This window comes from Rhinolophus sinicus, chromosome 17, assembly GCF_057876585.1.
Source record: "Rhinolophus sinicus isolate RSI-liver-muscle chromosome 17, RSI-T2T, whole genome shotgun sequence".
In the NCBI taxonomy this organism is placed as follows: domain Eukaryota; kingdom Metazoa; phylum Chordata; class Mammalia; order Chiroptera; family Rhinolophidae; genus Rhinolophus; species Rhinolophus sinicus.
Genome location: NC_142517.1, coordinates 149,336,969 through 149,359,524, shown reverse-complemented (window position 1 = coordinate 149,359,524; position 22,556 = coordinate 149,336,969). Strand labels below are relative to the sequence as shown.

The window sequence follows — 22,556 nt, the reverse complement described above, 5'->3', positions numbered from 1 at the left end:
CTTGGATAGTATATTACCATTTTTGTTTCAAAAGCTTGGAAACTTGGACGAGATCAGTCTTTTCCAGGTGATGATCGGTGAACCCTCAAATTTCAGATGCCTTAGGGATCCCCTTTGTGGGACTCCAAGGCCAGGACTTTTGGGCAGCTGTGCTTCTGTCTTCAGGGAGTTCTGCATAAGGATGCATTTGCAGAAAGCGTTTGACAAGTTAAAAGCATTTGAAAATCATTGAATGGAGTTTCTATTTTAATTCTGTCTACTTACCCTGACATCCATCTCTGTTTTCTTTTATAAAAAAGGCTTTAAGGGAACTTTATAGTAATGTCCCAATTCTCTGGGAGATTTCTCTCCTTCCTACTGAGACTAGGACGACAAAGGGCAAAGAAAGATACAGAAGAGAACCAGAGGCAGGAAAAGGTTACCATACCATTTTCTAGCAGCTGATTTTGTAGTATCTTAGCGCTAGCCTTCATTTTGAGCTACAAATGCTGGGCAATTGCTTTATTAATTGACTATTAAAATTAATCTTGTATGAAATACTTTTTGTATGACCTGACAGTGACCCACAATGACCACTTACTGACCACATTTAACATCCTTTTAGATTAATTATTGGTGTTTAATAGAGACATTGTTTATTATAAGGAAATCTAGATTGAGTGGTTTCGTTTATGTTTCAGGTGAGTCACCCGGGTAGACATGCTTTCTCCCTCCACGTTTGGGTTCTGAGTAGCTTAATTTTTCAGCCAAGAGCTGTAGTCCTGTCTTTGCAGGTGGTGCTGCAGCTACTTATTACGTGCTGTGATTCCCAGCAGCCACTTGCCTCGGTAGAGAGCCCCTCTGCACTGCAAGTTGTATCTCCTGCTGCATGCCTAGCTCGGTGCCCCTTATGTCTTTAACCTTGATTATACCCTGTGTTGATCCCCCGAATCTCGTAGTAGTTACCTCCTCCTCCCAACCTTCCTGCTGACCCCTACCTGTAATTAAGTAGAAGAATGGCCGAGGGAGCTTGGAATTGACAAGCTGACAGGTGTGTGGCTGCTGCAGGAGGGGGCAGGCACCCAACAGATCAGATCACACGTTTTAGAAAATGTCTTCTCCAGTTGGCCCTTTCAGTGTAGCCCACGTGTGGCATCACAGGGGCTAACAAGCAAATACCCATGACCAATGTCAGAAATCAGAACTGTTCTGGGATTATGTGTTTAAGACTTTGCAAATCCTCTTTTGAAATACATCCTCCACCAAGAAATCCTTTAGGGATGGCAGTGGCTGCTTGTTGATCTCCTTCACATCTTTGTTTTTTGTGTGTTTGTGTGTGATTTTTTTTTTTTTTTAATCCTTTCGAACACACATCTCAAACTTAATCAATCGTCTCCTTTGTGGAAAATATAAATGCATATGTAAATTCACAAATTTGATCTCTTAGAAAATGCCTATGTTGCTCCTGTATGAAGGGAAGGAATCAAGTAAGTTCTTCAGTTTAGCCACATACACTTTCTGGCTTTCAGCACAACACTGCAATCTAATAATTTGTACCATTTTCTAAGTTTCACTAACTTTCAGGTACTTTAAAAAACCATATGCATTTCATACCTCTTAATCGAGGCATTTAAATGTAAACTTTGTCATTAGTAGCTAATTGTGCAGTACAGATACTGAGGGTGTTTAATTGATTATCAACGGGGTGGCTGGGAGGGGCAGTTTCCACCTTACTTTTGTATGTCTTTACAGGCAAAACGTTGTGGTAATATTTATATCCCCAAATTGAATTAGTTTCCCGGTTAAAAATGGGAGGAGCTAAGAGTTGTAGGCACAAAGTTTACTGGCTACTTATCCTGCCCATCTGTCCAATGACACCTCTGTGTTGCTTCCCACAGGGAAAGGCAGGTATGGTGAGGTGTGGAGGGGCAGCTGGCAAGGGGAGAATGTTGCTGTGAAGATCTTCTCTTCCCGGGATGAGAAGTCGTGGTTCAGGGAAACAGAATTGTACAATACTGTGATGCTGAGGCATGAAAATATTTTAGGTAAGTACAAAGGTAATCCCCTCATTAATTTTATCTAGAACACAATTTGCCTGCCTTTGTCCTCTCTAATTTGGTGTATATGAATTTGCCTGCCTCTCCTGAAAAGCCATATAGGGGATCATTAGCATTTACATACCGTTTAATTTTTTACCACTGATTTTCTTGTTTAAATCTGCAAGGAAGCTAAGTTTGAAGAGTCGCCCAATGAGGAAAACGAAATTGTTATTGTTTCTTATTCTGCGGGTCGTTATTTAAACAACAAAAATTTGCCCGGGTTGTTCACTTTAAGGCTTCATTGGTTGTTCTCCTTACCCCACCTTTTTTGAATATTTATTACTTGACTCAAACTAAAAAAGATCTTTGGATGATTTCCTAGAGATTCACAGCTCCCAGGGACATTGTAATTAAATGCACATTCCGTCGAACTCGGCATCGCTTTTAAAGCCCAGATTCATAGAGGGATTTAGCATACATTTTAATTGGAAACTAAAGCTTAAAAACATTTGTGAAATATGTGAAGAGCTCATGGAAATATTGCTACAGAAGTATTAAGGGTGAGAATATTCCTGGTGCCCACTGACTTCTATGTTTTTGAAAAATTTTTCTAAATGTGTTTATATAATTATATCTGTGATGAATGCTGCCTGGAGTACTTCATTAATAGTAGATATAAAGTCTGTATAGAATTTGACCTGTATAGGACAGTGTTGGCCACTTCATGGTTTATAGGAAGGCTGTTGCTAGAATTGATTTCTATTTCACTACAGTCATGTGATGCATAACGACATTTCAGACATTTCAGTCAATGACTTACCACAGATACGACAGTGGTCCCATAAGATTATAATGACTGAGAAATTCCTATCACCTGAGTGACATCACAGCCATCAAAGTGACATAGTGCAGTGCATTACTCATGTGTTTGTGGTGACGCAGGTGTAAACAAACCTACTGTGTTGCCAGTTTTTAAAAGTATATCATATACAATTATGTGCAGCACATAATACTTAATAATGATAATAAATGACCATGTTAGTGGTTTATGTATTTACTGTACTATACTTTCTATTGTTATTTTAGAGTATACTCTTTCTACTTATAAAAAACAAAAAAAGCTTACTTCAAAACCGTCTGCCATGTTACCCTGAAACAACCTCAAACATCTCATGTTTACTATGTCTCTTGAATTGCATCAGTTTCTCTTGTGTTTGATTTAATCTCATGTTGTTTTATAAATTTAGTGAAGCCCAAGTGTGCAGTGTTTATAAAGTCCACAGTGATGTGCAGTAATGTCCTTGGCTTTCATCTTCACTCAGCACTCATTCACGGACTCACCCAGAGCAACTTTTAGTCCAGCCAGCTCCATTCATGGTCCATGCTCTATGTTGGTGTACCATTTTTTACCTTTTATGTTGTATTTTTACTGTACCTTTTCTACAGTAAAATGTATGCTTAGATATGTTTAGATATATAAATACTTACCATTGTGTTACAGTTGCCTACAGTGTCCAGTACAGTAACATGCTATACAGGTTTGTAGCCTGGTAGCAATAGGCTAGATGATATAGCCTCGGTGTGTAGTAGGCTGTACCATTGAGGATTGTGTAAGTACACTCTATGTGATGTTTGCACAATAACAAAATTGCCTAATGATGCATTTGGAGAAATGCGTTCTTGTTGTTAAATGGTACATGACTGTACTGCCAATTTAGTATTAAATCTGAGTCAAGTTGTCTTGAAATAATGGTTTGACAGTTGTCTAATATGTTGCTTCAACAGTATGGTTGTATGTTCCCTGTCAGAATTGTCTCAGTTTCTGCTGTTGATTTTTCCCCCCTTCCCTTAGCCCTTGGGCCCTAGCCATCACATAAGACTCCTCACTTGTATGATTGCTGATGGTCTCCCCTTTCCAGTCCATCTCTCTACACTGAGTTATCTTCCATTGGGGAGCTGAGATACTTTTGCTCAGAATGTCTTTGATGACTCCCACATGGCCTGCAACGTTTGTGGCTTCTGAGCCTGACATTCCAGACTCTCTCTTTTGGGATCCACGGAGTCTCTGGAGCCTCCTCTACAAATATGCCCACACGCAGCCATTTCTGATATTTGCCATCCCTTGGGATTGCTAAGAATATTAGGGTGTCTGCCTCTGTTCATGTTGTTCTCAATCACGCATTGTCCCCATCCCACCCTCCAACCACCTCTCTTTCCATCAAAACTTCTCAGTTCCCTTCTAGTCCCTCCCAGTAGATTTAATTGTGCTTTTCTGCAGTCCCTCACTCTGTACCTCTGCTCTAACTCTTAAAACACTCTGCCTTATGTTGCAGTAATGATGGCAATAACAACAGCAATAAGGACTAGTTACTATGCAGTAAGCACTGGTTTAAATGCTGTCTGTGCATTTCCTTATTTAATCTTCATCACGACCATAAGGGTAGGAAGTACTCTTGTTTTCCTAGTTTTATGAGCTAACTGAGGTACACACAGATTAACATCACCCAGCAGGTTGAAGAGTAGAGCTGAGTGAGACTCACACCAGGCAGTCTAACTCTTACCACAGTTCTGTACCCTGCACTCAAGTTGACTAGATGATCATATACTAACAGGGGTGCTTCTTAGTCGGAGTATGAGGTGGAAATTCATCAACAGTCAAAGTGACCCTTAAATGTCCCAGCTTTTCCTCTGACACTGGAATGGACTGAGGTTGAGCACCAGATAAGGCATTGGTTATGTTAGAAGCCATGAGGTACAAGAAGTACTTATCTTTAAACACTAGAATTACTCTTAATGGGCAGATGAACATACGCTAAGAGGCATGAGGATCTGAGACTCATTGAAGGAAGGGCATGTTCAGGTGTCCCCTCTCATTCTCCTGGGGCTCACAGGCTCATTGAGCAAAGTGTTCTAGATAGCACTGTGCTATGCAAATAGTCACTTTATCCATACACTTGAGTTAAATGACCTGTGATAATTGTACAATGAGGACAAGAATTATTTCCATTGATTTTGCTTTCACATTCAGTGCTGAGGACAGTACTATACACATGGTAGGCGCTCAGTACATATTTATTGAATTGGATTTAATCACAAGGGGAATTTGATAGTCACCTTTGCAATAGGATTCATAAGAGAGAAATGAGGTTCTCTTAGTGTAATCACATAAGGCAAAACATTGTCCATTTGTTATTACCTAATGATCCATGGAAATTCTGAATTCATGAGATCTTTCTACCCTCATCATGATTACAGCCAATGAATTGCTCTTATTGGGTAGTCCTTTTAGTTGAGAAAGCTTGTAGAAATGCACAACCTTTTTTTGTTGTTGTTGTTGTTGTTCTTTCTCTACTTTACCAGTTTTATGGATGTGGAGACTTTAAGGTTTTCTGTGATTGTCTATTTAAAGAGCTTATTGTGTTTTGAATATCAGATCGTGATTTCTCCCACCCTTGAGTGTTGCTAACTCCCCAAAATACATAAGTTACACACACATACACAAATACACACACATATGCATACATATAAAACTCTGGGCCTTCATTGTTTATCCTCCTAATTGAACTTGTAAAACAGTATCTTTCAAATGGACCGGTTTGGATTTCAACTCTTTTGCTATGTCTGGTACAGAAGTCCACAGATAACGTGAGTAATGGGAGGCTGTGTTGTGTGGTGGCAAGAAGAGTTGTCTGTGAATTTGGGAGACTGATTTCTACTGTCAGCACCATGAGAGGCCCACTGTGTGACTCTGGGCCAAAGGTGTATGTTTCTAAGCATTCTTTTCCTCATCACTAAAACCAAGAAGATTGCATTAACGTGAGAATTTCACTCCAGAGTCTTATTGTACACTCTTTAAAATAGGTGTGGTAAAATACACATAACATGAAATTTACCATTTTCACCATATTAAATAGATCATCTTGCACAAATATCACCACCCTCCATCTTCAGATCTCTGAGATAACCATTTCATCAGTGAGAATTTCTGGACACCCCTGGGAAGTAAAGGAAACCACCCACAAAAAAATTAAATTACAAAATTATTGTGGTTTTGTGTTGTTGGTACAGAGCCAGGAGCTGAAAATTATGGTGGTTTTAATTGAACCCTGGGCTATTTTAAAATATAACAATAACCAAGTATTCTTGAACACTTAATATATATTAGGCATCACATGAAGTACTTTGTATCTAGTAACTCTTTTATTCTCACAGTAACCCTTTGAGACATATGATGATGTTACCCTTATCCTACAACTGAGGAAACCAAGATGGAGATGTTATGTGACTTGTTGCTGGGTTCTGCCCAGCTGGGCGATGGTGGAACCATTATGGGAACCCAGTAGTTTGGCTCTGGGGCCCAACACTCAATCACTGTGCTCCACTGTGTGATGGTCTCACTCCTTGGCTCTCAGAGCCACCCAGTGCCTGGTTCCTGGGAGAGGGTCAGAAGGGACACTGGTTACCTCACTTAAGATTTTGGATTTTGTTTTAGCTCTTGAGCCTGGGAGGATGACTTTGGCTGTGTCGTTTTCTCTCCCTGTTATGAACACAGGCCAGAGTTCCAGTGCATAGGCGTTACCTGTTCAACCTGCGTGAACAGTAGAGTGCTTTGACTCAAAATGCAAAAATCTTATAAAAATGCTGTAGCAGTTGGAAGAAAATGTAGTAATATAATTGGCACATGAAAGATAAACAGTTAAAAAAAATCCTGCTTATTTAAAAGTTGTTTTTCCTGAAGGTCTAAAGCGTAATTAATGGGACAGACAAAATCCATCTCTAAGACCTAGAGGGCTTAGGGCAGGTGAGAGAATAAACATTTATTTGTTATTTATTTATTTGTTTATTTAATCAGAGGTTGCTCTCCCTTGAGAAGAGAAATCAGTAGCTACATAAATATGCAGCAGTCATTTAATTTCTTCTGAGTGGTGCTTTTATAGTTGGGGCTATTTACTTCCCCCACCCCTTTCCCCACCTCCCTCCCCACTCCGGTTCAAGCCATTGTTTTCTCAGTCTAGTTGTGTAGCTCTCACCGGCTGCCGGCCACTCACGCTGGCCACCGGCCACTCCTGGCAGCGCACGGTAGCCTACGGCAGCACACAGCAGCCCAGGGCAGCACACAGCAGCCCGCAGCAGCCTAGCTCTAGTGAGAGCTGTTTTCAAAATCTTAGCTGTAGATGGCACAGCTCACTGGCCCAAGTGGGAATCGAACTGACGACCTTGGTAGGAGCACAGCGCTCCAACCACCTGAGCCACCGGGCCGGCCCGGGGCTATTTACTTTTGAGAAAAGCATTAAAGATTAATATCATTTGGTTTAAAATGATACAGCAGAAACATTTTTTGAGTAAGAATTACTAATGTCTAAGTACACATTTTGATTCCTACGGTGGCCAGCTAAGGGCCCCAGGAGAAAAACTATGGGGCGACGGACAGATTGGACAGTAGGGAAGGAGTGAGAGACTAAGACTGGCTGTGGGAACTGTTTCACAGGAAGAGAGAGAAAGAGGTAGGAAATCAAGGCATGGAGATGTTATTTGGTTCACTTTGCACATGTCTCATGGGTACAAATGTCAGATGTCTTTCTCTGAGTAGCGGTCAACTTGTTTGGGGGTGGTAAGGTATCGTGGGTGAGAGTATGGGGTTTTAGAACCTGACTGCTAGGGAGCATTAATGACTTAATGTCAGTGATGTCATCTGCCTACTTCATGTGGTTGATGGAGGACTGCACGGGAAGTGCTTGGCGCATTGTTAATACTCAATAAGTAAGAGCTGCTTCTCTTGTTGATGAGGATGATGACTAAGTAGGGGGCTTTTCTTGCTGCCCAGAGCTTCCTATGCAAGGTGTGGTGTAGCAGGACAGCTGGCGCCAAACGTGGAGTGGGTGGCAGCATAATAGCTGTGTGATCCATGGCATTTCCTAGCAGCCACTTTATTACTTGTGAAATGAGTACAATGATATCTATCTTACTGGTCTGTTGAGGAAAACTGCATGAGAAAATATATGAAAGTGACATAAGTTTTATAGAAAGTGCTATGTGAGTATAAGGCATTTTATGTATTTTTCTTTTACTTTATACTTTTGCAAGCCATTTAATTCTTCCTCCATATGTCTTTTTAAAATTTTTATCTTCTATATATATGTCCCAAACTTCACTGCCCATGAGGTTTATACATATGATATATATAATATATACTATATGCTACATAGTATATGTTATAATAATATACATATATTATAAGATGTATTACATATTATAGTAGTACATAATATATACCATATCTAAAAGAATAATTCTAGTAAAGCAGTTCTGTGGCAGAAATGGCAAGCACGTATACCACAATTTATTCCATAGATTAGGAGGTGCCTCTTCTAGAGTTCCTTCAGAGTGCTCAAAAGTCTCCACAGGGTATCTAGAAAAATTTCTTCCTACCTCTTCATCTACATCTGTTAACATTTCACTTCTCTTCAAGACCAGTTGTCACTTTTCTGATGGAAGCCTATTGTAACCGCTGTAATTATTATGATTCTTTACTCTGGGCTCATGTTGCCCTTTGCAGATATATATTACTGTATGTTTCACATTATATTGTAATTTTTTTTTTCCTTTTTATATCTGTCTTCATTTCTAGAGAACAAACACGATTATCTTGGTTTTCTTGTGTGGCTGACAAAGAGCGTCATACATGTTTGTTGTATTTGGTTCTTTGTTCTTATTTGATGAATCTGGACATCATTTAACGTAAACTTACCTCTTTATTTTACAACTGAGCAGAGAATTCAGAGAGCCTAAATGAATTCCCAGTATTACACAGCAAATCACAGGCAGAGTCAGGACTAGGACACAGATGCCTGAGTTCCAGGGGTTTGTTCTTTTGGGGTAGTTGAGGAATGATCTGTGTGTTCTTGCAATATCAGCGTGATGAACCATTTGGCACTATCGCTATGGGTAAGCACAAAGATATTTTTCCTGAATCGTAATGCACTGTAAAATAGTTTTTAAAAGGATTATTTTACTATGGTCATACGACATTTTTCTATTAGTTAACAGTACCCTTTTAAGGAATAACCACGTCTTTCTCTGTTGATGCTTCTGTAAACCTCCTTTCGTGGCAGTTGGTTAATTATTTTTGTTATAGATGATGTCTATTGTATGGGTCACTATTCCTGGATACTGAAAGTAATAATGTGGAATTCTCACATGTTGGTAATCTTGGTATTGCTCTCTTCAGGTTTCATTGCTTCAGACATGACATCAAGACACTCCAGTACCCAGCTGTGGTTAATCACACATTATCATGAAATGGGATCATTGTACGACTATCTTCAGCTTACGACTCTGGATACAGTCAGCTGCCTGCGAATTGTGCTATCCATCGCTAGTGGTCTTGCACATTTGCACATAGAGATATTTGGGACCCAAGGGAAACCAGCCATTGCTCATAGAGATTTAAAGAGCAAAAACATCCTGGTTAAGAAGAATGGACAATGTTGCATAGCAGATTTGGGTAAATTTTTACAAATATTTTTTAATTATCGTTTTTATTTTGGTGTATTCCAATGTGTGACCAGATTGCATCGTCTCCTCCCAATGTTTTGTTGGGAAAAATTTCAAGCATGCAGACAAATGGAAAGAATGTCGTAGTAAACAACTGTATCCCCACCACCTAGAGTCTCCCATTAACATTTTATTGTTTTTACACGTTATCACATTTTAATCTTTGATACATTTCAAAGCAAATTGCAGACAAAAGATCTCTTCCCTCCAAAGACTTCAGCATGCACACCACTGTATCATTCACTAGAGTTTATTATTTGTCTGTTTTCTTTATAGGTAAAATTTAAATTTCATGTGAAACGCACAAGTCTTAAGTATACATTTCAGAGTTTTGACAATCCTTATTGAGATACAAACCTTACCGTTATCCTAGACCATCACCTCATGCTCATTCAGTCAGTCCCTGCCTCAGCCCACCCTCAGAGGTGACCATACGGTTGCATTCTAATTTCACAACCCTTTACACAAAGTTGGTGCACATATATAGCATATGGAATGAGTTTGTCTTAAAGTACTTTCTAAAGTTGTTCTTCTGTTATCAAAGCAAAATTATCAATCAGGAAAGAGGAAAAAATTCCAAATCAATTTACATTTGCCCTGCTAGGATACCTCATTGTTACGGCTTTAGAGTAATGCTCAGTGTAGCTTTAATTGCCTTGTAAATAAGTAAGATTATTTTTATTTATAGTGACATTGGATATAAAACCATAATTATTCTAGACCCCTTGAATATTGGCTGAATAATTATGCTGATGAGAACTGAATATTGTAATATTAGTTATTTCTTTCAGTGGATTATTGAAAGTCCTTACTTGATTAAAAAATGGTTTATATTATATTCATATCATTGTAGTTATTAGATTGATAAAGGTGTAAACAATATTAGCTCTAGTTATATAAATGTTGAATTTTATTTTTGTTTGTTTTTAAACACAAAGATTTTGACATGTCAGGAAAATTCATTTCTTTTGAATCCCTCTGAAGCCTTTTCTTTCACCCTATGAAATCATTTTACAATGATTTCTTCCAACTAGAAGAAAAATGTGAGGGTAGTATTGAAAAGGCATAGCCCTCAAGTTTTTTGCGGGCAGTTAGTTGTAGTGCAGAAGACTTTTATGGCTGTGACGTAGCGTTTGGAGCGAGGATCATTTGGGTTTCTAGTTATTCACCCAGTATTTCTGTGCAGGTCTTTTCAACTAGTTACCTGCCCTAAGAGCAGATCTGCTTACATTCCATACAGATGTGGGAGGCTTAGCAAGGGGGACCTCAGTGTATAACACTGTACTTCTTTATTGTTTGAAACTCATAATAGTGTCCTTATTTATTGTTTGTGTTACTAAAAATCAATTATGTCTCCCTCACAGGATTCTGAAAAGATTTAGAAATTATTATAAATGCTTAGCAAATACTAAGCATTCAAATAGCATCTGCTGTTATCATTCAGTGGTCTAGGGAAGATGGACCCATTGGCTTTGTTTTGTGGGACTTGGTGGGGAGGGAATGGAAGGAGTTTTGCAGTAAGTCCAGATAATTAATTCTTCAACTATATTTCTTTTGGATACATGGATTCATACAAAAATCTGTGTTAATGGGTCATTATTCAGGAGAGTATATTTATAGTACAGGAGACAGCTCCTGTAAGACCACGCTTTGTATGTAGTTTTTCACTTTATACCCAGAAATTAAGGATCATTTGTTAGAAATCGTATTGTATTAATATTCCAAAAATACCAGTATTCTATTTATTTTTCCAACTTTTCATTATAAAGAAATTCAAACATACAGAAAGGTTGAAAGGACAGTGTAATGATCATTCATATCTACAACTCCCACATTCAACAATTCTTAAAATTTTGCCATACTTCCTTTGTATGTGGCTGTGTATATATATTTGCTAATTCATTTGAAAATAAGATGCAAACCTCATAACACTACTCCTAAATACTTCAGCATGCATCCCCAAAAATACTTTAAAATGTGTCTCCTGCATAATCACAGTTGATCACACCTAAAAGTTATCAATTATTCTTTTAATATCACTTAATATTTATTTTTCAGATTTTTCCAGTTTTTTCAAACAACTTAGCCAAGGTTCAAACATTGCATTTGGTTGTTTTGTCTCTTTATTAGTGTAGCTATTATCTATTACTGGGTAACAAATTACCTCTAAAAGTTAACAGCTTAAAATAACACAAATTATCTCACACAGTCCTCTGCACGTCAGCAATCTTGGAACAACTTAGGTGTGTGGTCTGGTTTGTCAATATTTTGTTTGATAGTCCAGTCTACACTCAAGGCATGGGGAATTGAGCTTCGCCTCTTGAAGGGAGAAGTTTCAAAAAACATACGGACATATTTTTAAACCACCACAGCTACGTAGTATCTCCATGTTCTAATTACACTGCATCATTTTTATGTTATTTTGACTCTTTGGTTCTGAAAATGGTGGAGAGGAACATATGATTTGAAAAATGTTCACAGTGGCCATAGACTCTTGGGGTTGATGATAAAAAATAAGGGAAAGAGGAACCAGTCTGATTTTGTCGAATGCAGTTGCAGATAGCTTTGCTAATTATTCAGGCTGAGGTAACATGTGCTATCTCCCTGGCATTATATGATGTGGTTATCCCACACATTCAAAGCAATGGAGGGGAAGAGAAGCATTCTCCATAGATGGCTCGAGGGATCTCCAAAGGATCATTGGGTTGCAAAGGTTTCAGGGGCTGCTTGCTCCACTTTCACATTTTTCATTGTTTTGAGTGTTAACAAGAATCATTCTCCCTTGCTCTGCGTATGCATCAAAAAGTAATTCCATTTGCAAATAAACTATACACATATCAAATAAACTTTACATGTACCATTCCCATGGTCTGAGGAATTTGGAAATAAGTCATGGTTTTAGAAAGAGTGCTTCAAAACCATTTAACATGAAAGTTGTGCTTTGAATGGAGGTCCAGTTTAATGTCCCCTGTGCACGTGACTATAGAGAAAGGCCTGTGGGTTTTGTCACCGTTATTGTTCAGGTAAGTAGCTCTTCAGGGATGAAGCAGTGCCTGTAGTAGTCGGCCCTTTAGGTAAATTACTCAAATTCTGTCTCACACTTTGAAATGTGTGTTTGCAGACTAGTGGGAGCTATGGTGGAGCTTGAGAGCATAATTTGCTTCTTGTTAAGCCACTCTGAGGCTCCCATGTTACATGTGAGACTGTTTTCCTGTGGACTTCAAGCACCAGCCCCATCTTTGTTTGGTACATTAGTTTATCATTTACCTAGAACCTTTTGTCTCAGTCATTCATATGTAAACCCAATAGCTTCAGAATGTTTCTGGCAATAGTCCTTTTTCTTGCTCTCACAGATACCAATCCCACCCGGCATTCCAGAGATTACTCTGGATGTAAAGCAGCAGTGACCATGGGTACCACAAGAGGGCGTTTTTGGCTGGGGTTGGTTTAAAATTCTGCAGCAGTTCTCTGTGAAAAAGGAAGTGAGCTGGTTGACACTGTTGTTTTCCTTTTAGGCCTGGCTGTCATGCATTCCCAGAGCACCAATCAGCTTGACGTGGGGAACAACCCTCGTGTGGGCACCAAACGCTACATGGCCCCCGAAGTTCTAGATGAAACCATCCAGGTGGATTGTTTTGATTCGTACAAGAGAGTCGATATTTGGGCTTTTGGACTTGTCTTGTGGGAAGTGGCCAGGCGGATGGTGAGCAATGGTAGGTATCTGATTGAATACAAGATCTTCTTTGTCTAAATCCTGTTGCTTCTGCTACCCTTAGAAGGGCAAAAGGAATATTTAAGTCCACATTGTTCCTTGAATCCTACTTGTCAAGATGTCGGCATTTATACTTGATATGGCTGGTAGGTGGAATGCAATGGCATTATATTTTAACTACACAAGAGGAAAAGGTGGTTGAAAAAGACTATTTCTGGAAGAGACTAGTTATTCCTTGGGTTTTTCTTTTGATTGGTCCATATTTCATTTCCTCTTACCTTCCTCCATCTTCCTATTCTGCCTTTCTTCCCACCCTCCCTCCTACTTGGCTCTTCTCACAAGTGAGATTTTAATGTGAGGAGAATGCTCAAGTAAATCTAAGGCTGAAGTCTGCTATTTTAGATCTTTTTACTTCTTAAGATTGGATTATTGAGAAAGGCTCAAGTTGTACATGCAGAATTCATCTTTATACGAAGTAGGCGGTACCTTCTGAATAAGTGAAGTTTAAATTCAGGAAGCCCTGAGTAGGTGGCTCATGCTGATACTCTCAAAAGTAAGTTTTGTGAAATGGTATTACCTGAGCAGTTAGGGAAGCATATGTCAATCATTTTTACTGGAGTCACCTGTAATAAACTCTTAACTCTTGTCTTTTACTCTTATCTTTCATGTACCCAAATCAGCTACAAATATATTGTTGAACTTTACTTTTAGTGCATTGTATACCTAAAGCACTAAGTATACGCTTTCAAATTGAACATGCCCCATCTACCCACAAAGCGATTCGTATAGCAGAATCTCTGAATTGACTAAATCACCCTCTTCACAACTGGAAATACATTCACAACTGAAAATCTTATTTCACAGAGAATATGTCTGAAATTGTTCCAAGAAAAAAAGACATTGCTGTATATTTATAGTAATACACATTTTCAAAAGATAACTTCACCTTTCTGTGACCCATTGGAATCCTGGAGTTGAAGTATGAAAGAAATAACGCATGAAATCTGTAACATCTGTGCGTCATCCCACCTGCCACTGATTATTTTCTTGTGAGAATTAAGATTCTTGGGACACTCATAATCTTCATGAATAACTCAGCTAGAGAATAGAAGTTTCCGTGAGGGAAGTGGAATTGTGGGTAATTTAATATACAGTTGACCCTTGAACAATGTGGTGGGTCAGAGCACCAACTCCCATGCAGTCAAAAATCCAAATCTAACTTTTGACTCCTCAAAAACTTAATTATAGTCCTTCAGTATCCGTGGGGTTCCAGGACCCTTCTTGGATACCAAATCCACAGATGCTTGGGTCCCTTACATAAAATGGCACAGATCTGTGCACAGCTCTCCACACCCATGGATCAAAAATACTGTTTTCCATCTGCGGTTGGTTAAATCCATGGATGTGAAACCCAGGGATACGGAGGACCAACTTTATATTTATTGAAAAAAAATCTGTGTATAAGTGGACTCACACAGTTAAAACCCATGTTGTTCAAAGGTCAACTGTCATTTTTGTCTGCAATAATTAAAATTGGCATGCCTTCATGGTAGCTATTTTTACCCCCCCCAACAGCCGAGTGTGTCTGCTTTTGACAAAACTCTCTAAGGGTATCAAAGCCAATGTTTCAGATTAAACGTAAACATACATACATTATAACCTGACAGTTGTTTCAAACTGTTTTTTTTTTTTTTGATGGAGTCCTGAACGTTTTCTTGGTAATTCTTTCTCAATCGTTGGGAGCTACTGACATGCATTTTGTACCACTCATGCGCCTTGAGAATTGTTTGCAACAGAAGGATTGTTTTGCTGATTTGTAAAATTCTGACCTTTGCCTGAAATTGCACTTTGGCTTCATTTCTCCATCGCCCTCCCCAATAATTCTCGAGCACCTTGGAACTGAAAAATCTAATCCTAATGAGTTTATCTTAACGGACAATTTAGAGAAGAATTGGTATCATAATAAACTATGTGATGGGGAACTTGCCCCTGACTAAGAGAAAGCTAATATTCCAAGGCCAGGATCCCGCTGTGGGAGTGCTGGAGCGGTGCCAATCCAGGCTACAGGATGAAAGGAGAGCGTGGCAGAAACTTGGGGTTTGGGCCGTGTAAGAACTCATGTTGCAAACTAGTTCCTCATGTCACAGGCATAAAAACCAAATGGCTTTTAAAGATCAGCTGTGATTAATAGTTCAGTGTGAAATGAGAGTCATCAGTTTAAACTTTAGCTCAACAAATGGTAGTTTGCTTGATCTATCCCCTGTTTAACGTGATTTTTGAAAAAAAGAATTATTCAGGGTAGAAGAAAATGTTCTTTGATTTATTGATCTCCTCTTTGTGTCATCATTTAGATTATTCTCAGTTCCTAAAATTTTGTGGGTTGAACTTATGCCTGTGGTATGGTGTGATTTTTAGAGGGAGATAAGGGTATGTCATGTCTTATTTGAAATCAGCTACTGTCCCTTAGTGATTAATTTGGTATTTTCTCTGCTCTTTCTCTAGTTCCTCTTCTCATATAAATGTTCACGTGCTTACATGCACACCACACATGTACATGCACAGAGAAATGTTTTTCTAAACTTAAACTTGAACATGTTCCAGGCTGCTGGCAAGCCTATTTTATTAGTATTAACATCTTAGTTATTACTACCCCAAAACAGAAATTAATAGAAAGAAAAGTAAGAAACATTTTGCCCTTACATTCCAATATTCATTTTTTTCCACTTCTTTATATTTTTGACTCAGTTGTAAGCATAGTATAGATATAATTCTGTATCATCTTTTTCATTTGTGTTCTTTTTAATTAATTTAAATTTTTTTTATTTTTTATAAATTTTACTGGGGAATAGTGTGTTTCTCCAGGGCCCATCAGCTCCAAGTCATTGTCCTTCAATCTAGTTGTGGAGGGCACAGCTCAGCTCCAAGTCCAGTTGCCATTTTCAATCTTTAGTTACAGGGGACACAGTCCACCATCCCATGTGGGAATTGAACCAGCAACCTTGTTGTTGAGAGCTCGCGCTCTAACCAACTGAGCCATCCAGCTGCCCCTCATTTGTGTGTTTTTTAATGTTGTGAAATAGTCTGTTTTTATTTTAAATGATCACATGATAATTTTACTAACTTACTGATTTCCATATTGTTAGACATTCTGTCTTTTCCATTTGGGGCCTATAGTAGACATCTTTGTTCATATAACATTTTCATTTGGGGAATTAATTCTTAATCTGAAAAAAAATACTAGACTTAATGGGTCAAAGACTATGGATGTTTTTATGGCTTGACACATATTGCCAAATCGCTTTCCATGAGAGTTGTACTAATTTACAATATCCCACTCTCTCCAGGGTGTCATGTACCTATTTCTTACAAACTTCAGGAACTATCATTTAAAAAAAATAAAAAATAATAAATAAATAAATATATATATATATATATATATATATATATATATATATATTTGAAATTATTGCATACAAAATGAACCTCATTTAAATATATGAATATCTTAGGGAGGTCATTATAATTATGCATCCTTTGAGTTCCTGAGTCCATTATAAAAATTGATAACCCAGTAGTGCTCCTGGAGCAACATGATCCTCAGGGGGACTATGAGTATAACAATTTGTTGCATTTTGTACTTTTTATTGGAATTTTACATTTATTTGCTACTAATAATAAACCACATGCTGTTTCTGTACAGGAAATGAGAGTTATATCTATTTTCACATTTGAAAATGTCTCAGTAGCATCTTTTGGAATTTCCTTGTTGTGATTAATTTGTCACTCAATTTGGAATTGCTAGAAAGGAAAATGGTTTTGTCACCTTTCTTCTGTGAATTTTTTATATGTACTGAAGGTAGAGTTTGTTGGGATCAAAGGTTCTTAAACTGGGCTGTGCACCAGAACCACCTAGAAACACAGAGTGCTGGGCCCACCCTCCGAGTTTCTGATTCAGTAGATCTGGGGTCGGACCAAGAATGTTCCTTTCTAACAGGGCCCCAGGTGGTGCTGCTGCTGCTGGATCAGGGACTGTACTCCTGAGATCTCTTGTTAAAACAGAGTATGTTAAATCAGTGTCACCCAGGCCAGGAAATAAAGACTGCCCCCAGGATGCCAACAGAGCCTGTCCAAACAGGATATCCATGACTTGTGTCCCGATGCTGCAGGTGAAATTTGCTTTTTCTCTTTCAGGCTTCAGGGTGGTCCATTTCCCCCTTAAAGAGTCTTAGGCTTTAGCCTTTCTAGATTTTTGTTACTTCTCGGGTGGTAGTCTTCTTTCCCTCCTTGTATAGTTCTGCAGACACATTTGTTTCTGGTTACCTGAATTCAACAGTGCAGTGTGAGGAAAGAACTTTATGTGGGGATTCTGTAGATGAATGGGTACATCCTAACTGGAGGTTTGTGCCATTTAGCTGTGGTCTGATCAGAAATGTTTAATAGCGCCTTCCAAGCATCCCACAGCATGTTCCCTCTTGAGTTCAGAAGTCCTTTCTCTGGAACCTCAGCCTTCGGTGTTAGACTTTGTTTGGATCCCTGTTGGTTGCTCCAATATATCTGCTTATGGATTTAAGAGCTAAATAATCTTGACTGTCCGTCTGCCAGCACATCTTTGACTATAGCATCAGATGAGCAGCATGAGCCTGTTACCTCAGGGGGCTCCTGGTTTATTGTATATATTAACACAAAAGAAGTTTCATTGTGATTTAAATGTCATAGAAATTTGTCATTTCAGTGACAGATACACTTCACTATTATCAGTAGCCCAGTGATTCTTCAAAGTACCCAGAGAAAATCCAGTGCTAGGGGAACAATGAAAAATCCAGTGCTAGGGTTCCCATCAGAATAGACACGAGAATTTCTGAAAAGGCAGTGTACCCAGATTGTACAGGCAAACACATGTAGAACATAGGACAGATATGTTCGTGTGTCATGTTTGGTTGCCACACCCATGTTGTGGTATGTTCCTGTCTTTCCTTGCTGTTGGCTCCCCTTAGGGCCAAAGCACTGCATAGGTAACCTATATTATCACATATGTGATACCTGCCCTCTGTGCAGTTGTACAGAGCTTCTTCTGGGCCCGCCACAGACAGAGAACAGTAATCATTAACATTCCAAGCTCTGAAATCATACTCTGACACCATCACTTAACGAGTACGTAAGTTTCATCGTCCAAACAATAGTGATATAATAGCATCCACTTTCACGAGTTGTGATGACTAAATGAGGTAAGTATGTAAGCACCCAGTGCGTGCCTGGCATTTTAAGTGCTCCATAACACAGCCGTGGGTGGTGTTCCTTTGGGAATGAGTGGTGGAGGCCACTCGTGTGCTTGCAGATGTCAGTTTCCCTTCCCCCACCTCTCCTTATGCCAGTCCTTCACTCTGATACTGCGTTTGTTTCCCTCCTGTGCCCACAGGAGGGCTGTGTGGACAAACTTGTTTCACTGTTACTGGCTTTGATTATTTTGTGATGGAATCCAATGTTAAAATGTGTCAAAATGAATTTGTAGCTCAGAAAATTCTAGCTTGGTTTAGCTGTATCTCTTAAGGGGTGGGGACTAAGAAACACTTGTTAATAAGCTTATGTTTGGCACACACACTTTGAAAAAAACCATCTTCTAATTAATCCTTGGCTTGCCAGGTAACTGCACGTGCTTCTGTTCCTACACACAAACTTGTCTACTGAAACCAGAACTCTCTTCTTCAGTAACTTAATATCCATTGTGTTTCACAATGTTATTTCACTGCGCTGATGTACATGAAGGTTGGAACATAGGGAAGAATCATTATATTAGGGGAAATTTTTTCATATTCATTAAAGTAATTTCTTTCAGGGTTTTGGGGTTTTTTTGTTTGTTTGTTTGTTTGAGCCTTTAAGCAAGTGGCTGCAGGCAGGAATATGGAGGTGGAGTAGGTTGGGAAGGATTTTTTCCCCTTACCAATTTCCTGGAATTTCATGTCCTTTTGGAGATCCAGACCAGAGGACGGCAGGCAGCCAACTGACTTCATAATAAAAGAACCTCAAGCCGCAAAACTTTATTGGGTGCTGTTCACGGCTTAGTAGTCTGTTTTCCTTGACACTCTTTAAGAGCAGCCCTCCTTCACCAAGACAAGTATCCGTGTCTTAAACCTTATAAAAGCCCCAACATTCAGCAAATGATACATTCCCCTCCATAGCTACCAAATGTCTGGGACTCCCGTGGAGCCGCTTGCTCTAGGTTTAGGAGTTTGCAAAATCTAAGGCATCTTGCTCCTGGGGAACTCAGAGCATGGCTGTGCATCTCTCCTAGGCCTTTTGCCCTCTCTTCTGACGACTAACTGTAATATTCATAAATATTTTTAGTAGGGCCTGACTACACAGGAATCTGTAAACCATTTCCTTTGGCTATGTTACATCAATGAGAAACCCAATATTAGAAATTACTTTTACGATTTTCACAAAGATTTCTGAGAATGCAGTCAGTTTTGAGTTTGAGTGATACGTGTGGTTCCATAGGTCCGTGAACTACAGCGGGGATGGAGGGATGAGGTTATAGCTGCCACACATGTACTTTACCTCGCAGAGAACAGAGCTGCCCTTCCAACTCTGTTCCTGTTTCGGAAAGGAGTACCTGCCACAGGGTACGGACAGGCTTCCCAGTGAGTGGGCTGTTTTGATTTGCAGGAATGCCTGAGGTTCTGATTCTCTTAATCCTCTGGCAGTGAGACCAACGCCCAGGGGTATTAGAACCCCCTGGGATCTTGTCACCTCTACCATGAGCAGCCTCATGGATTTATTTATTAATCATTTTTTTATGTGGACCATGGCATGAAAAATGTTTTGAAGCCCTCTTCAAAGCTAATGGTAAGTGGAGTAACGCAAATACAGTTGACCCTTGAACAACATGCATTAGAACTACACGGGTCTACTTCTGCATGGGTTTTTGGTTTCTTTTTTTCAATAAATACTGTAAATGTATTTCCTCTTCCTTAAGAGTTTAACATTTTCTTTTCTCTAGTTTTGTAAGAATACAGTGTGTGATACATGTAACATACAAAATATGTGTCAACAGTAGGCTATTAATAGTTAAGTTTTGGGGGACTCAGAAGTTTATATGCAGATTTTCGAGTGCATGGGGGCATCTGTGCCCCTAACACTCAGTTTTTTCAAGCGTCTGTTGTATTGGATACACCTTTTGGAATCTTGCTCACCAGGAGGTATGCTTTTCTGTAAACTCCGTGTTTTCCAAGATTCATTCATATACATAGTACCTTCATGATTTTTTCCATATCCAAATGACACCTGTACTATTATTTACTTAGTCTTTTCCTTTAAATTGGCTAACTTTTTCAAACTTAATTTTGTTTTAAAAGTAAATTAATATCAGTACTGCGAATGGGAAAAACAGTGTCAGCATAAAATGGAAGGTAACTATAAAAATAAACATGCATTTAATAAGATGAAAAAGTTTTGTCCCTGAACCACATCAAATTTTCTCAAATGCCACCCCTGAAGGAAACACTAGATTAACTTATAGTCCTCTCAGAAACCAAACACGAAACTCTCACTAATTCTGTCTAAAACATGTTTAGTTGTAATGTTCTAATCTCTGGAGAATTTCAGAAATTCTGTAGTGTTAACTGTTAGCACTAGTTCGCTGTATGGATGTAGATACCTCGGCCTCTGTTCTCCTCGCCTGTTGCCTGGATGTCAAATGTGAGTACTCAAACTTGGAGGACAGTGAAGAGAAACAGTGTAACGTGGAGTGAGCACACTATGGCACGAGATGAATACAGAGAGAGACATTTCAGTATGTCATTGTTGGCTTGTTGGGGAAAATTCTAGAATATAAATGGAATGGGGATCTAGTGTAGCTTTGCCATTAATTGGCTGTGAACTTGGACAAATACATTTTCCAGTGTCCTCAGTTTCTTCTTCTGAAGGAAAGGAAGCTGTGATCTGCATGATTCTGACATCCCGTCATGATGCTGATGTCTCTTTCCCCCACCGTCAGATTATTCAAAGTATAGTGAGGCCCACAATTCCTTATCTGCCAATGAGAAATCCCCAAAGCTTTGAAACCGAAAAACTTTTCATAACTTGTTTGGCAGAACACGTGTGCTGAACTCATTTAGCAATTAAACTTGACCTGAATTGATGTGAGTCTATCTATATATAGCCTTTATTTCTTACATTTAATGTGACTATTCATATATTTCATTGCAGAAATGTGTTTGGTTGTGGGGTATTCCTCTGACTCTTAGGGTATCACATAAAAGATGGTGTGTGCCTCCTACTACTTTTGTAAAATGTAGAAAGTTCAAAATTCTGCAAACACATCTAACTTCAAGGGTTTGGATAGAGGACTGTGGAAATATAATCAACATCTACTCAGCTAATGTGTATTTAGTGTCTATAATATGCTAAGTAGAATGTTACAATCTGGGTAGCAGTTGTGCAAAAACATAAAAGAATATCCACTTTAAAGGTGCTCACATTTTAGTGGAAATTATTATAAGGTAACAGTATAAACCACTGTGGTTGAGGTATACTGGGAAGTGACAGTACAGGGTGGACACTGGACTTTGTCCAGGGGCCTGGGACTGTGGCAGTATGTGGGACGGTCTTCTCAGCAGACAGCGTGAACTGAGTCATAAATGAGACGGATAACTAGGAGCTACTCAGTGGGACAAGTTTGGGAGGATGTGCTGTGGCAATGAGAAACAAAAGCACACAATGATGACAGTTGGTACCCCATGCAAAAGGAAGAGCTGTGGGAAGTCGTCAAGGTGTCCTATTAATGGAACTGTAAGTAATTCCTGTGGCTGATGCCCATGTATGTGAAGGAAGAAGGTGGGGAATGGTTGTTACTGGGCAAGGAGCACCAGCCATTCCGTGGGCAGCATGTAGATGGAACACGTAAAGGAGGGACATGATGAGCTTTTTCCTGGGTTTTCTCCTAAAGGTCTCCTGGCGGCAGAGGCATATGCTACAGGGGAGGACTGATGCAGAGAGACCTCGTCTATGCCAGCGGGGTAGCAGATGGGGGCTCTGGTGTCAGGTCTTGGTGGACAGGAGTATGAGGAAGGCGTGGTTCTGGAGACTTGCATTTTAGAAAGACCATTTGGGCATGTCATGCCTTTTGCAGTACTATCTCCTAGGACTGCCTTGTTTATGTCTGCACGTCAGGTTTGTGCTTTAGAGTTGGAACTGAGTCACAGCAGTTAAGGAGTTTACTCCGAGCCATGCAGAAAATTAACGGTAGGGATATTGGTTGGTAAAGGTATATTTGC

The 22,556-nt window shown here is 39.2% G+C and overlaps 1 protein-coding gene across 3 annotated transcripts in view; it reads left to right on the top strand.

The window, feature by feature from the left end:
* The window catches only part of ACVR1 (activin A receptor type 1), a 128,030-nt gene that overhangs the window by 94,981 nt on the left and 10,493 nt on the right, over positions 1–22,556 (top strand). For all 3 annotated transcript variants that reach the window (XM_074336651.2, XM_074336653.2, XM_088794328.1), the window contains exons 7-9: positions 1,878–2,024; positions 9,247–9,522; positions 13,088–13,285. In XM_074336651.2, coding sequence (XP_074192752.1) covers positions 1,878–2,024; positions 9,247–9,522; positions 13,088–13,285 — 621 coding nt within the window. The remainder of the gene's footprint in view (positions 1–1,877; positions 2,025–9,246; positions 9,523–13,087; positions 13,286–22,556) is intronic.